We start from the raw sequence: 15,436 nt of genomic DNA, 5'->3' as shown, positions 1-15,436 counted from the left end.
CAGCCAGCACAGGGTGCAAACAAACCCACCGGAGGGTGCGCACACACAAACGGGACAATTTAGAATCGTCAATGCACCAAACCTGTATGTCTTTGGGAGGAAACCTACGCAGACACGGGGAGAACATGCAAACTCCACGCACGGAGGACCTGGGAAGTGAACCCAGGTCACCTCACTGTGAGGCAGCAGCACTACCCACTGCGCCACCATGCCGCCCATACAACAAATATAAAAATACTAATTAATAGTTTAAAAATACTAATTAATAGATAACAATGCAGTATTGCTAAACAAGAAATATTACTGGTCATGCAGGTATTGCACAATGAATTACCAATGATATGAATATTACACAAGAATACTAATAAAGTAAAACATTGTACAAATAGAGTAATATTGCACTAGACTGTGATTGTTAGACATTATCGTAAGAGGTGATTTTGGAGAGAAGGAGAGAGTGACAGAGACACACAGAGTGGTGGGCAGCGCATGTTGAAATCCAATGTAGAAACTTTCCCTCAGTCTATTTGTCTTTGATTTGATGGACCTTTAGCGCCTCCCAGAGGGCAGCAGGTCAGACAGGTAAAAACCAGGATGTGAGGGGTCCTTCACAATGTTTTATGCCCCTCCAAGGCAGCAGGAAGTATACAGGTCTAGCAGGGACGGCAGAGAGGACAGAGAGCAGCCGACAGTCTTCTGAGCTCCACTGATGTCATGCTGAAATGCAGCTTCTGTGCCACACTGTGATTCGGTACATCAGCCAGCAGGCTGTCTGTGGAGGAGCAGTCAAAGTTCAGGTCAAAGGTCCCGATTATTCTCCACTAAGCAGTCTCAGGATGTGAAGTCGCTGCTGTGCCTTTTTAATGATCGCTTTGGTGTTTGCAGACCAAGACAGGTCAGCAGAGATGAAGGTACTCAAGAATTTCAAGCCTGGGACCCTTTCCACACAGTCCCCATTGATACAGTATATTAGATCTGCAGTGTTTTTCCTAAAGTGAAGGATGATTTCCTTTGTTTTCATGGTGTTCAGTGTCAGGATATTTGCTGTCAATTCCAGGATGTCCTCTCTGTAGGCAGACACGTTCCCCTCTGAGATGAGTCCATCAGCATTTGTACTGTGCTCCATTTTTTATCACTGCACAATCACAAAAATCTCCAGTCTTCCTCCTGCTTTTTTTGTTCGGTCTGATCAAACCCATCCAGCATTAAAATAGTGTTTGAAATATGTGGTTCTCCTCAGTGTCCACATATCACAGTCACCGAGCTCGCCATAACTTGCTTTGAGATATAACAGCTCAAAGAACTTCATTATACGAAGTCAGCCCAGGTCTGAATCCTTTCCACCTCGCTTTAACCCTCGCTCCGGATCTTCACCTCTTCCATACGCCCAAATTCATTTACAGATGAGCAGCTCTTCTGACAGGGCATAACGGCGAGGCTCTTTAGGTGGCAGTGATCGCAGTGCTATCCAGCCATCCATCATCCAACCCGCTATATCCTAACTACAGGGTCACGGGGGTCTGCTGGAACCAATCCCAGCCAACACAGGGCACAAGGCAGGAGACAAACCCTGGGCAGGGCGCCAGCCAACCGCAGGGCACACACACCCACACAGCAAGCACACACTAGGGACAATTTAGAATCGCCAATGCACCTAACCTGCATGTCTTTGGACTGTGGGAGGAAACCCACGCAGACACGGGGAGAACATGCAAACTCCCGCAGGGAGGACCCGGGAAGGTTTTTTTCATGGATGCTTTAATATTCGTTGCTGTTCTTTAGTGTTGGCCCCCAGTATCTTGAAGTTTTTGAGTCTCACCAGGTCCATTTATAAGGTTCATCTACTCCCACCCTTGAAGATTATCTCACACACACACACACACACACATACGTCTTGAGTGACGTCAAGTGCCAGTCTCACCACCGTATTCTGCATAGGGATTCACTGTCACCAGCACTAACAAACATGTGGGTGTCATGGCGACTCTTTTGGTCGTCTGTCCCTTACTAACTAAACAATGTCTTCCTTTTAACGCAGTTGTTCTAATTATTGAGGTGGGGCCTCAATACAACAACAACAACAACATTTATTTCTATAGCACATTTTCATACAAACAGCTGCTCAAAGTGCTTTACATAATAAAGAATAGAAAAATAAAAGACACAATAAGAAAACAAAATAAGTCAACATTAATTAACATAGAATAAGAGTAAGGTCCAATGGCCAGGGGACAGAAAAACAAAAACTCCAGACGGCTGGAGAAAAAATAAAATCTGTAGGGATTCCAGACCATGAGACCACCCGCCCAGTCCCCTCTGGACATTCTACCTAACATAAATGAAACAGTCCTCTTTGGATGTAGGGTTCTCACGGAAGGGCTTAGCCTTGACAAACCCTGTGGGTAAGAAAGTAGCAATTTTACAGTTTTTGAAAGCCAGCACTTGGAGGTGGCCATGGGTCCCAAACTTCAATCAGTCATTGCCTATAAAGGATTTTCAACCAAATATTGAAAATGAATATTATATTTATGATTAGGTTAGTTTGTCTTAATACTTTTGTGCTCTTGAAAACATGGGGGACCACTTCTAAAAATGTCTGTCATTCCTAAACGGTTTGTATAATATTAAATTGAAGCTGAAAGTCTGCACTTTGCTTTATTTCAAATCCACTGTGGTGGGATACTTAGCCAAAATGATGACAATTGTGTCACTGTCTAATTACTTATGGACCTGACTGTAAGTAACCGACACAGGAATCCTCATTTTGGGCCCGAATTATTCCTTTTAAGTGGAGTTAAAAAATGATTGTTGGATGGATTCCATATCTCCTCTTCTCCATCATTACACCATCTGTCCCGTCATTTTTCCATTCACGCCTCAGCCTTGCTGTATTCTTCTCTTCGTGTTTTTCTTCTTATTATTTGCCTTTGTCTTCCTTTTGCCTTTTCTTTGTGATTTTGCCCGCACTCTTGCTGTCCTGTCTGTCTCTGTCAGGCCTTCATGCCAGCCCTTCTGTACTTAATAAGTAGCTCTGCCAATCAAAATATTCAGCAAACTCCTGAAAGCAGAAAATCTAAAAAGATTCCAACATACAGTATCTATCTATCTATTTATTTAGCTTGCCATTTTATACCTAGTGAGTTACAGAACAGCTGCTGCCGTATTACTGAGGTTGATGGAGCACTGAAAGGGTAGGTGACATGCTAGGCTGGGGTCTCACTTGACTCAGCATTCATTACTATGCAGCAGCCACTATGGGGGGCCACACACTGCTTTAAAAGCCATAAGAATAGTCTGTTAGTGTAATGATTTGGATCTTTAAAGCACTGGCCTCCTTGAATTATTCTGACAGCTGGTAGGAAAATGGAACATTAAGGGGCTGATTTGAAAAAAGTGCAAGGCCACCTATACAGCCCATGATGTACAGTAAGTGGGAGTCCTGGGAGTAGAGTGGAGTGACTTGAAGGGCAAAATTAGACACACTTGTGATAATGATAACATTAGACATTAGACATCATCTAGATAGATAGATAGATAGATAGATAGATAGATAGATAGATAGATAGATAGATAGATAGATAGAGTACATCTGGAAAGTATTCACAGCGCTTCATCACTTTTTGCACATTTTGTTATGTTACAGCCTTATTCCCAAATGGATTAAATTCATTTTTCCTCAGAATTCTACACACAACACCCCATAATGACAACATGAAAAAAGTTTACTTGAGGTTTTTGCAAATTTATTAAGAATAAAAAAACTGAGAAAGCACATGTACATAAGTATTCACAGCCTTTGCCATGAAGCTCCAAATTGAGCTCCGGTCCATCCTGTATCCCCTGATCATCCTTGAGATGTTTAATTGGAGTCCACCTGTGGTCAATTCAGTTGAGTGGACATGATGTGGAAAGGCACACACCTGTCTATAGAAGGTCCCACAGTTGACAGTTCATGTCAGAGCACAAACCAAGCATGAAGTCAAAGGAATTGTCTGTAGACCTCCGACACAGGATTGTCTCAAGGCACAAATCTGGGGAAGGTTACAGAAACATTTCTGCTGCTTTGAAGGTCCCAATGAGCACAGTGGCCTCCATCATCTGTAAGTTGAAGAAGTTTGAAATCACCAGGACTCTTCCTAGAGCTGGCCGGCCATCTAAACTGAGCGATCGGGGGAGAAGGGCCTTAGTCAGGGAGGTGACCAAGAACCCGATGGTCACTCTTTCAGAGCTCCAGAGGTCCTCTGTGGAGAGAGGAGAACCTTCCAGAAGGACAACCATCTCTGCAGCAATCCACCAATCAGGCCTGTATGGTAGAGTGGCCAGAAAGAAGCCACTCCTTAGTAAAAGGCACATGGCAGCCCACCTGGAGTTTATAAAAGGCACCTGAAGGACTCTCAGACCATGAGAAACAAAATTCTCTGGTTTGATGAGACAAAGACTGAACTCTTTGGTGTGAATGCCAGGCGTCACGTTTGGAGGAAACCAGGCACCGCTCATCACCAGGCCAATACCATCCCTACAGTGAAGCATGGTGGTGGCAGCATCAGGAACTGGGAGACTAGTCAGGATAAAGGGAAAGATGACTGCAGCAATGTACAGAGACATCCTGGATGAAAACCTGCTCCAGAGCGCTCTTGACCTCCGACTGGGGCGACGGTTCATCTTTCAGCAGGACAACGACCCTAAGGACACAGCCAAGATATCAAAGGAGTGGCTTCAGGACAACTCTGGGAATGTCCTCGAGTGGCCCAGACTTGAATCTGATTGAACATCTCTGGAGAGATCTTAAAATGGCTGTGCACCGACGCTTCCCATCCAACCTGATGGAGCTTGAGAGGTGCTGCAAAGAGGAATGGGCGAAACTGGCCAAGGATAGGTGTGCCAAGCTTGTGGCATCAGATTCAAAAAGACTTGAGGGTGGAATTGCTGCCAAAGGGGCATCAACAAAGTATTGAGCAAAGGCTGTGAATACTTATGGACATGGGATTTCTCAGTTTTTTTATTTTTAATTTGCAAAAATCTCAAGTAAACTTTTTTCACGTTGTCATTATGGGGTGTTGTGTGTAGAATTCTGAGGAAAAAAAATGAATTTAATCCATTTTGGAATAAGGCTGTAACATAACAAAATGTGGAAAAAGTGATGAAGCGCTGGAAATACTTCCAGATGCACTGTAGATAGATAGATAGAGTGAAAGGCATTATATAATAGATAGATAGATAGATAGATAGACGGTGACAGCAGTCTGTCTCTGAAGGTGCTCCTCTGTCTGGAGATGATACTGTTCAGTGGATTCTCCATGATTGACAGGAGTCTGCTCAGCGCCCGTCGCTCTGCCACAGATGTCAAACTGTCCAGCTCCGTGCCTACAATAGAGCCTGCCTTCCTCACCAGTTTGTCCCTCTTCTTTATGCTGCCTCCCCAGCACACCACCGTGTAGAAGAGGGCACTCGCCACAACCGTCTGGTAGAACATCTGCAGCATCTTATTACAGATGTTGAAGGACGCCAGCCTTCTAATGAAGTATAGTCGGCTCTGACATTTCTTGCATAGAGCATCAGTATTGGCAGTCCAGTCCAGTTTATCATCCAGCTGCACTCCCAGTATTTATAGGTCTGCACCCTCTGCACAGTCACCTCTGATGATCACGTGGTCCATGAGGGGCCTGGTCCTCCAAAAATCCACCACCAGCTCCTTGGTTTTGCTGGTGTTTAGTTGTAGGTGGTTTGAGTTGCACCATTTAATAAAGTCCTTGATTAGGTTCCTATACTCCTCCTCCTGCCCACTCCTGATGCGGCCCACGATAGCAGTGTCGTCAGTGAACTTTTGCATGTGACAGGACTCTGAGTTGTATTGTATGGCATCCATGCCATTTGTAAGTTTGAAAAGATGGTGGCAGAATTACATCACCGGTGTGGTGCACTGTGTCAGACTGTAGCCAATGCGTAGGGTGGCATCCTCTTCATGTTGCACATTACGTTGTCTGAATTACCTTAGAATGTCATATAATGTGATGTTCTGAAACCCATTTATTCCACCTCCACTCAGCCCATCCCAGCAGCAACAGGTCACTGCCCCCCTTTTGACAGTGTACCAGTCCAGGGTTGGGCACAAAGTTGTGTATGTTAAGTTAATTGGCGTGGTGTTGGTGAGTGGGCGCTGTGTTTGTGTGTAAGTGTCTGCCCTAAAATACAGCGAGTCTCATTCTAGTGTTGCTTCCTTTCTTACCCCTAAAGCGCCCAAGATAAGCTCAGCTCCCTGTGTCACTACATCCACACCCCTATGTTTTCCTTTAAAAACTCCCCATTTTCACCTTTTCTCCACACTACCCACGCCTTTTAGACCCCCAGAAACGAAGACTTTTGAAAATGCTCTCTATATCTGAAAACGCTGGCTCAGCATTACATGTGGACAGGTAAAAATGGAGAGGTTTGAAAACGCAGGCGCTGATTGTGCTCTGCTTGGTGTGTGCTTATTACCGTGGCTCTTTACTGACTGGACACTGCTCATCACAACATCTCATTCCGTAATTGGCCAGCCTTCATGGAAGAAAATCAACCGTATTCCAATGTAGTGGACATTAAGGGAGTTGCTTTCCATGGCACTTGTTTTGTTGCTTATCTTTATGTGTCTACATTGCATTTTTTATAGTCTAAACACGGTATAAATGCACAAAATTGCCCCGTTGCTTCAGTTTTACATTAAATCCCTTGTCTGTTGGCTGGCGTTACCGTCTTTTCAAGGATTTTTCTGCCAATGTGCTCTTTCTCAGCGTAGGCTGTCACACACGTACTGTCAAGCTTGCGTGGTTTCAGCTGTATTTATTTATGGCCTCACTTACCTGTCTTTAATAAAATAATGTGTTCACAGATCCCTGTGGGAAACCGTTGGCTACAGTGTGGACATACAGTATAGTAGTGGAAGTGAGTGGATACATGGTGTTTAGCCTTTAATCAGAATTGAGAAATAACTTGACTCAACACGATTTTGGTGTTTATGTTAATTTCATTCATCATTCATTTTCCTCAATTGGGAATCAGCTCAGTGCGTAACTGTTGAGAATGTTGTGCTCTTGTGTGCGCTTTGACTTTTCTACTCATTGATAGCGTATGTGTTTTGTGGTCTTTTCAAATGTGAAGTGCTCAGTAGAAAAGGTAGCTTAAGATCTGCAGAACGCATTAGGGTTGGGAATCTGGCAATTTGATTATTGGGGTCTTCATTTAATTCAAAATTGATTCGTAGTTCTATACAAACGCAGTCCCCATTCCAGACAAACTGAGACAGTCTGGAAAATACTAATAAAAATACAAACGACTGGTTTGAAACTTTATGGACTTGTGTTCAAACTAAAACATTATAAAGATGAGGCATTTCATGTTGCACCTCATCAAAAGCACTGCTTTGTGACAAACGTAATTTTGAAACTGATGACTGCAACGTGTCCCAAAAAAGCTTGGATGGGGTTAGGGTTATGACTAATGACAAGATATAAAGTCAGAATGACAAGGTGACATTAAACAAGTGACATGATCATGTTTTGGATGGGACAGATGGACAGATAGATAAGGCTCTATATAACAGATAGATAGATAGATAGATAGATAGATAGATAGATAGATAGATAGATATGAAAGGCACTATAAAATAGATAGATAGATAAATAGACTGATAGATGTGAAAGGCACTATATAATAGATAGATAGATAGATAGATAGATAGATAGATAGATAGATAGATAGATAGATAAAGGCACTATATAATAGATAGGTAGATAGATAGATATGAAAGGCACTATATAATAGATAGATAGATAGATAGATAGATAGATAGATAGATAGATAGATAGATAGATAGATAGATAGATAGATAGAAATGGCTACATGAGAGGCTTGGCAGAGCATCACCAGAGAAGTTCCTCAGCTCCTGCTGATGTGTATTTAGCACAGACATCAATGAGCCATTGCTGGTGAGGGACATGCAACAAAATCCTTAATATGACAGCTTTAATAGATCTGCCATTACTGTGTGCCAAACATTATGGTGCCCTGAATTGGTGGGACTGTATAGAAAAGGTGTTGTCTGATCCAGATGTCCGCAAATCCCCATAAATGAAAGCTTGCAATGTACATTTTCATCATGAGGTCTGAATTGTTTGATTTGTAAATTTTAAACTGTGGAGGAGAGTGGGAAATCAAGAAATAAAAAATGTGCATTTGTCCCAAACATCATGGAGGGCACAGTACACGTCTACCATCATTATGGGTGTCTGGCTATCAAGATCAGCAATCAAAATATCAGCTGTGTTGAATGGAATGGATTTAATTAATGAAAGAAGTGTTAAAGGAATGTGTTTTATGTACAAGTGCTCTCAGTAATAAAAATGCATGCTTTATTTTCTGTCAACAGCTGGGAAACTACCTTGCTGAAAACAAGAACAAGATCCAGCCTGTCACCCTGATCCTGTACTCGCTGCAGATTTGTAAAGCGCTTGCTTATCTAGAAGGCGTAAACCTGGTGCACAGGTAGGTGTCACACGCCTGACTTTGTGGAGTGCAGGCACAGAGCTGAGGGGTAGACATTATAAAGGATATCATCTAAGGCCTCCATTTCTTTTGTTTTATTTTTACTCAGTGCCATATTTATCTGGAGGTTTTGAAATGACAGTCTAAGTAGCACACGTTGCACCAATAGTTTACCAAATATAAAACACAAATTCATTGATTATATAAGTATTCAACCCCTTTAATATGACACACCTGTGTCAACTCTTAGTGGTCTCTAGAAGGCCTACAGACCCAAGAATTCAAAATATTAAAGGCAACTAAAAGCTCAGGTATGTCTAGCAGCAGTTCTTATGTTCTTGAAGCAGGAAAAGTACGGCTTTGCTGGAAGTAATTATGGGACTTGTGTGAAGGTACTTCTAAGATAAAGTCACCCAGAGCACATATGAGCTTGGATTCAGGAGTACAGTTTGTAGTGAAAAGCTCAGCGGGTGGAAGGAAGAAAGGCCAAAGGTAGAACATTAGAAAACCTGTGACAGGAACAGGCCATCCTCTTTTCCTAGATTGTCCAAAATAGCATCAGGTTGAGATTTTCTCTCCTTTCTCCTCGACTGCTCCTCTCCCGACTCCGACTCGCTTGTCTGAGATCAAGTGGCTCCTTTTAACTATGAGCCAGGAGTACTTACGGTGCTAGGCCTTAGCCTGCTGGATGCACTTCTGGGTCAATTTTTAAGTCCCTGAATGTAGGGATTATGAATTCTAGTGGAACCCAGCAGGGCTGCCGCACGGGACTACAGGTCCCAGCATGCTCTGCGGGTGTCTGTTTGGAAATCCTAACCCAGGGAGGTTGCCATCTAGAGTGCTGGGGGAGTAAATATTCAGCAGGACTCATCTCCCCCAGTCCTTCCATTGTACTGGCCTCTTGGCTGGCTAATGGTCCCTGTTCAGTTCTGGCCAGGATGACAGCCTGTGTGTGCCATCCATTTCAATGTCTGTTTTGCATAGACCCCAGAGTTTTAACTAATCCCAAATTTGACATTTTTGGAAAATGAACTCATGAATATTAATGAGTTGTACCTGCCTGCCTGCTGTTTCAGTTACAGAACAATTCCCTCATGATCTCTGAGCCCACAAAAGATAGGATTCATTATCTAAATAATTGTTAAATAACAACATACTGAAATAAAACACACAAATCCAATAGTACAAGTTATATTTAGCATAAAGTGCAAGCACAGTTTTTTAATAGCATTCCATCTGTGATTGCATTCTTTAGTTACTTCCTCACAGAAGTACAACACATTAGAGAACCACAGCCTTCCTCATCTGGACGCACGTTGAGTATCTGCTCACATCTTCACTCATTGCCATGTCCTATTAGAGCTTTTCCTTAATAATTGCTTCCATTAATTTAACTGCGGAGCACATTAAGTTGAGAGAGAAACAGAACGAAAGAGAGAGGAGGTGAGAAGAGCTTTATGTGGTGCTGTGGTGAGCAAATGGACAGACAGGTGTGTTAGGCAGGTCCAGAGATGCAGGAGGATTGTATTTAACATTCTGCTTTCTATTACTTCTGTACTTCTTTATTGCTCCTTTAAGTACTTATACTAATAAAACTGTCTGTCTGGTTGTGGAAGGATATATGGGGTCCCCCTCCTATCACTCAAAAATGCCAGACATTAGGCGGCAAAAGGCTGCGGGTAATAACAGCCATTGAAAAAATAAACAATAAATTGCATCAGCTGATTATTAAACACGTACTTATCCCTTGAGTGACTTTTTATTACTAGCAGGTGACTGGGGTGACAAGTAAATAAAATGGGCACCCCATCTAGCAGGGCAGTTGACATTATTTATTTTTTGTTTGGTACTGTAAAATAACAAAAAAAGTACGCAGATAAAGAGTAGGGGTACCACCTTGGTACCCCTGTATAATTTCACAGTTTATCGTGTAAATAAACACTCAATTAGTTGTGGAGATGTCTTTACATACACAAGGCCAAAGAGAAACCACATAGGTTAAGCTTGCAGATGATACCAAAGGATTGGCAGATAATCGAGAATCCATTGAATCATCACAGAGGAACGTGGACAGCAGACAGGCTTGGGCAGATTTGTGGCAGATGACATTTAATGTCAGTAAAAGTAAAGAATTACAGGTAGAAAGGAAAAATGTGAGGTTTGAAAACACAATGGGTGGTCTGAAAATGGAAAGCACACCTTAAGAGAAGGACTTAGGAGTCGTAGGTGTTTATGCTATCAACATACAGCCTTGGGCAAATTTGTGAAAGATGAAATTTAATGTAAGTAAATGTAAAGTACCAAGAATGAGAAGGATGTAGGAGTCATAATGGACACTATCGACTGCCAAACCGTGTTCAGATGCAATTGAAAATGCTAACAGACTGTCAGGTTATATATAGCGCCTTGGTGTGTGCAGTACAAGTCACAGGAGGTTCTGCTCAAACTTTATAACACATTGCTGAGGCCTCATCTGGAGTCCTGTGTGAAGTTTTGGTCTCCATAATGACATAACGGCACAAGAAAAGGTCCAGAGAAGAGCAACTGGGCTGACTCCAGTGCTACAGGTGATGAGATATGAGGAAAGATTAAAAAGAGCTAAGCCTTTACAGAAATTAACATGATGGATGTGTCTAAAATTGTGAAGGGAATGAGTCCAGTGGATCGAGACTTATTTTAAAATGAGTTCATCAAGAACACGGGGACACAGTTGGAAACTTGTTAAGGGCAAACTTCGCACAAACATTAGGACGTTTTTCTTTACACAAAGAACGATAGACACTTGGAATAAGTGACTCAAGTAGTGTGGTGGACAGTAGGACATTAGGGACCTTTAAAACTCAACTTGGTGTCATTTTTGAAGAATTAAATGGACAGGACTGGTGAGCTTTCTTGGGCTGAATGGCCTGTTCTCCTTCAGATTGTTGTAATGTTCTGATGTTCTAAAGGTAACTGGTTTGCCGGTTTATGAAGGAAGATGGTAGGAAGGGACGGGTCCAGGAGGACAGACATCGCAGATGACGTCAGTGATGGAAGAGCCGTCAGTCACCCGGTCTGCAGGGGGAGAAAGAGACAAAGGATCAGAAAACAGGGCAGTTACATTTACTAGAGCCCTTAAGCTGCCTCCCATGCATTTATTCTTCTTGTTTGCATTTTGGTGTGTGTAAACATTTGTTTTTCAGTTGTGATCACAACAAATCTGAACAATTGCAGTATTTTTAAAAGAGACAGCACATACTTGGAAGTTCTTATAGGCTTATTTCCTCTTGAGGTGATAAAGTGAATTTTTAATCCAAGCTCACAAGTTTAGTCTCCCTCTCTAGCTTCCACTTTCAATGTCACGAGTCTGCATGACATCACAAATCGCATGTTCACCTCACTGATTGAGCAATGGCAGGGTGGCGGCGGCGGTTTGTCGTGAAAGAAATGAACCTCCCAAGCACTTCCTCTATCAAATGTAGAACACAAGAAACTGAAATATGAAAGGCTAACATGCAGTGTGTAAATTCCTAATCTTTAATACAATGACTTCGTTAACCAGTAGTAATATTTAATAATACATGAACTGGTTGTTTACCATACACATTCCTAATTTTTGAAACAATTGTGTTTTTAACTAGAAATATTTTTTTAAAATAATCCACAGGTGCCCTAGGCATTGCCTGCAGACAAAAATTGGCCTTCTGTGATTCCTCTTTTGACCTTCAGTAATCTTTTAAAATGAATGCCAGTACTCCCAGAATGCACTAGAGGGTCAACATTCATGATTATTTTTCTCTCAATACACAATGTGTAAAATACCCAGTGGTAATCAGGGGGTCCTGTTATTGCTCCAGTGTTACCGTAGCTGAACACTGAAACCTTACTCTGTGGCTAAGGAATTTGAGCGTAAAGCTAAAAGTAAAGTCAATTTGGAAATTATGTGGTAACCACAACTGATAGAAGCTGACGCAGCACAACACGTTCATGGAGGCTTATGGGTAGTTTGAGTCTGCACCGCGTATTAGTCTAGCTGAAGCCGAGGGCAAATGAACATGGATGCTCCGCTGCGGTATCGCACCACTGTTGAACGACATGCAATAGTGAGATTTCTTTGGACCGAGGGAGTGTAAATATATAAATGTATTGTGACACTCAGGGCGCACACAGCCACCCTACCCAACACAAGTCAGGTCAAGTTAGGTTGACAACTTGGGATCCCGGTTGGCAACCCCCCAGGCAGACACGTGGTCCAGTCCCACCCGACGGAAATGGCAGTGGCACTGATGGAAAACAGGGGGGCTGTCCTCTGTTGACCCGGGGGAGAAACTGTCCCAAAAATACACTCTTCCCCAGTCCTTCCACACTCTGGGCGTCCTGGCCGGGCCAGAGTTCTGGCTGCCCACCACATAGTATGGACGTTTTAAAAATCTTTTATAGAAAGGCTTAGGTGATAATCATATGGTTACACACTTTTTCTTCATAAATGAGCCCCACTATCTCTTAGAATGCCTGATGCATAAGAGAAAAGAACTGTCAGCAAGTCAAACACGGGTACAAAATCAAAGTGTTCTGCACCTGGCTGGTGTCTGGAAAGTAAAACCACAGCTGCGCCGTGCCTGTGCCACTGGGCATCTCCGCCGATGGACAATGGTGCCATGAAGCCCAACTGGTACTTTTCAACCTCCCACATAATTCTGCACATTTTCCATCAGTGAAATCACAGTCCACATCCTTTTATTTTCAGAAACGCTATGTAGGTCACCTACTTACCAGACTGAACGCAGTTGTTCTTGTGAGTCGTGATATTCGCGTTCCACACAGCCTTCTGTATATTGTAGTGTGTATCATGAAGGGAGGACGTTTTTGGGATGCTGTTCCACTCGCTACACTCCTTAATTCAGATTGCTAATGGAAACTCCTACAAGAGCATGCAGTGAAGGTAAAAAGTAATCACCCTCGTGGTAGTTTTCACATTTTATTATTTTACATAATATTAAGTCAGAGTTGATTTAATATTAAATTTGTTTTCTTGACACTGATGAACAGAAAAAAAAACTCTTTGACCCTTTATACTCGGCCCCATAGACCTGCCAGCGGCACCAAGAAATAATGCTAAATTAAAAAAAAGAATCATTCACTTACTTCCTGCTACAATTACATTTCATTGTATTGCCGTTAGAATGCCACATTACATACCCCATACCACATAATGTTCTTCTTTCTTCCCTCAAATGTGGCCAAATCGCTGCGTAAGCAAAACTTACCTCCCCAGCTGTCTTGAACGTCCCGATTCGTTTCCATATGAGGTCCGACACAAAAAAAAGAGACAAACCCCACAACTCGGGAACCAAGAGTGGGAGGGGAAGACCCAATGAGATGGTTCTCGAACAGATTCTAACTCGTCTAAGCAAGAAAAGGCACAACTTGATTGCTCACTTAGTGTGAGTGGACGTGTGTTCAGATATAGGCGCTTTCTCACCCTTGTTCGGAAAAATGTCGGAGTGCAAGAGTGAACCACAAGTTAACATCAAGTTTCTTGTGAAACTGAAGAAATCTCAGATGGAAACTTTTCAGGTTATTGACGGAGGCTTACGGTGAAGAGTGCATGTCTTGTGCCCGCGTTTTTGAATGGCACAAGTTGGTGCTCAAAGGAACCCGTTTCTTGTCAGTAGAAGACGTGAAAGCAAAAACGTCAAAGACCCTCAACAACCTGCAAGCGGAATTTCTCTGAACGTTGTCAGCATTGTATACAGCTGTGTGTCAACTCAGAAGGGAACTGTTTTGAAGGGGATCGTAGTTCTTAATTTGCTAAGTAAAGAGAGTTACCGGCAGACCTTGTGTCAGACCGTGTACCGTGTGAAATGAAACACTTTGACACCCCAAAAAGATTTGGGGCAGCCTCCGCATGAAAAATGGCAAAGTAGCAGACAGACAAGAGTCCAACACTGAACTGACTAATAGGAGGATTAGGGTGTTTTTGTTGTTACATGCACAGAAATGTCAAGAGTGGTGGCTCAACTCAAGGGTATAAAGAAGAGCCAGAATTTTAATATCATAGGCTTTTATTTTATACCAGCTTTGTAAGCCTGTGCTGTAAAACGCTCCTAGAAACTATTGAAATCTTCAGAAAATAAATTGAAATGTAGAGACGTCAGGTAATTGAAAGGAACTACTCTGAGCGTCTCTCTCCTAGGAGGATTCGTTTTGCCGATGTGCTCTCCTCACTTGTGTATTAGCGGAGGGAGGAAAAGTTAAAGGGATCCCGGTTTGCCGATGTTAGCGGCTAAACGACATTGTATTTCTTTGGAGTTTTCATTTTGCTGACGTGCTTGTGTTATTAGCGGCTAAGCGAGTTTTCTGTTTCCTCAAAGGTCTTACCTCTACTCCACCTCTCACTTCTGGGCCGGACAGACAGACACACACACACACTTCCACGCATAGACGTTTATATATTAGATAAGTCGTTTAGGTGTAAACCAACGAACCAACCAGAGTAAATGTATGCATTGATTGACAGTGTATGCAAATTCAATCTCTATACAGTACTGTATATATCAAATCCAATGCCTGTCTGTCTGTATGTCTGTCCGCTTTTCATGAGAGAACTACCTCACCGATTTAGATCTTTTTTTTTTTTTTCTAGAATTTGCTTGAACATTCCGGTCAATTTTGCAACTTCTCTCATCTCGCTATGTATCATAGTTAGCTTGCAGGAACGATTTATTCGCGCTAATCCAAGACAGAGGCAGCGGGCCGAGGGGAGAGGGAAGCGTGACATCAGCAGGGCCCTCCTCACTGTCTTGTGTCACTTCTGTATGGGTGAAGCCATTGGGGACGGCTACTAGTTTATAAAACGAACCTCTATTCTTTGTTTCTCTGACCCTACTGTAACAGACTGCTTTTGTTGAATGCTCCCTCTAAGGTATTTTGCTGA

The 15,436-nt window shown here is 42.6% G+C and overlaps 1 protein-coding gene across 5 annotated transcripts in view; it reads left to right on the top strand.

Moving 5' to 3' along the window:
- ptk2ba (protein tyrosine kinase 2 beta, a) overlaps positions 1–15,436 on the top strand; it is a 366,968-nt gene that overhangs the window by 268,444 nt on the left and 83,088 nt on the right. For all 5 annotated transcript variants that reach the window (XM_039749531.1, XM_039749530.1, XM_039749527.1 and 2 more), the window contains exon 18: positions 8,405–8,520. In XM_039749531.1, the coding sequence (XP_039605465.1) occupies positions 8,405–8,520 (116 nt within the window). The remainder of the gene's footprint in view (positions 1–8,404; positions 8,521–15,436) is intronic.

This window comes from Polypterus senegalus, chromosome 3, assembly GCF_016835505.1.
Source record: "Polypterus senegalus isolate Bchr_013 chromosome 3, ASM1683550v1, whole genome shotgun sequence".
Lineage (NCBI taxonomy): Eukaryota > Metazoa > Chordata > Cladistia > Polypteriformes > Polypteridae > Polypterus > Polypterus senegalus.
Note: the sequence above shows the minus strand (reverse complement) of the source record. Positions and strands in the feature narration are given on the sequence as shown.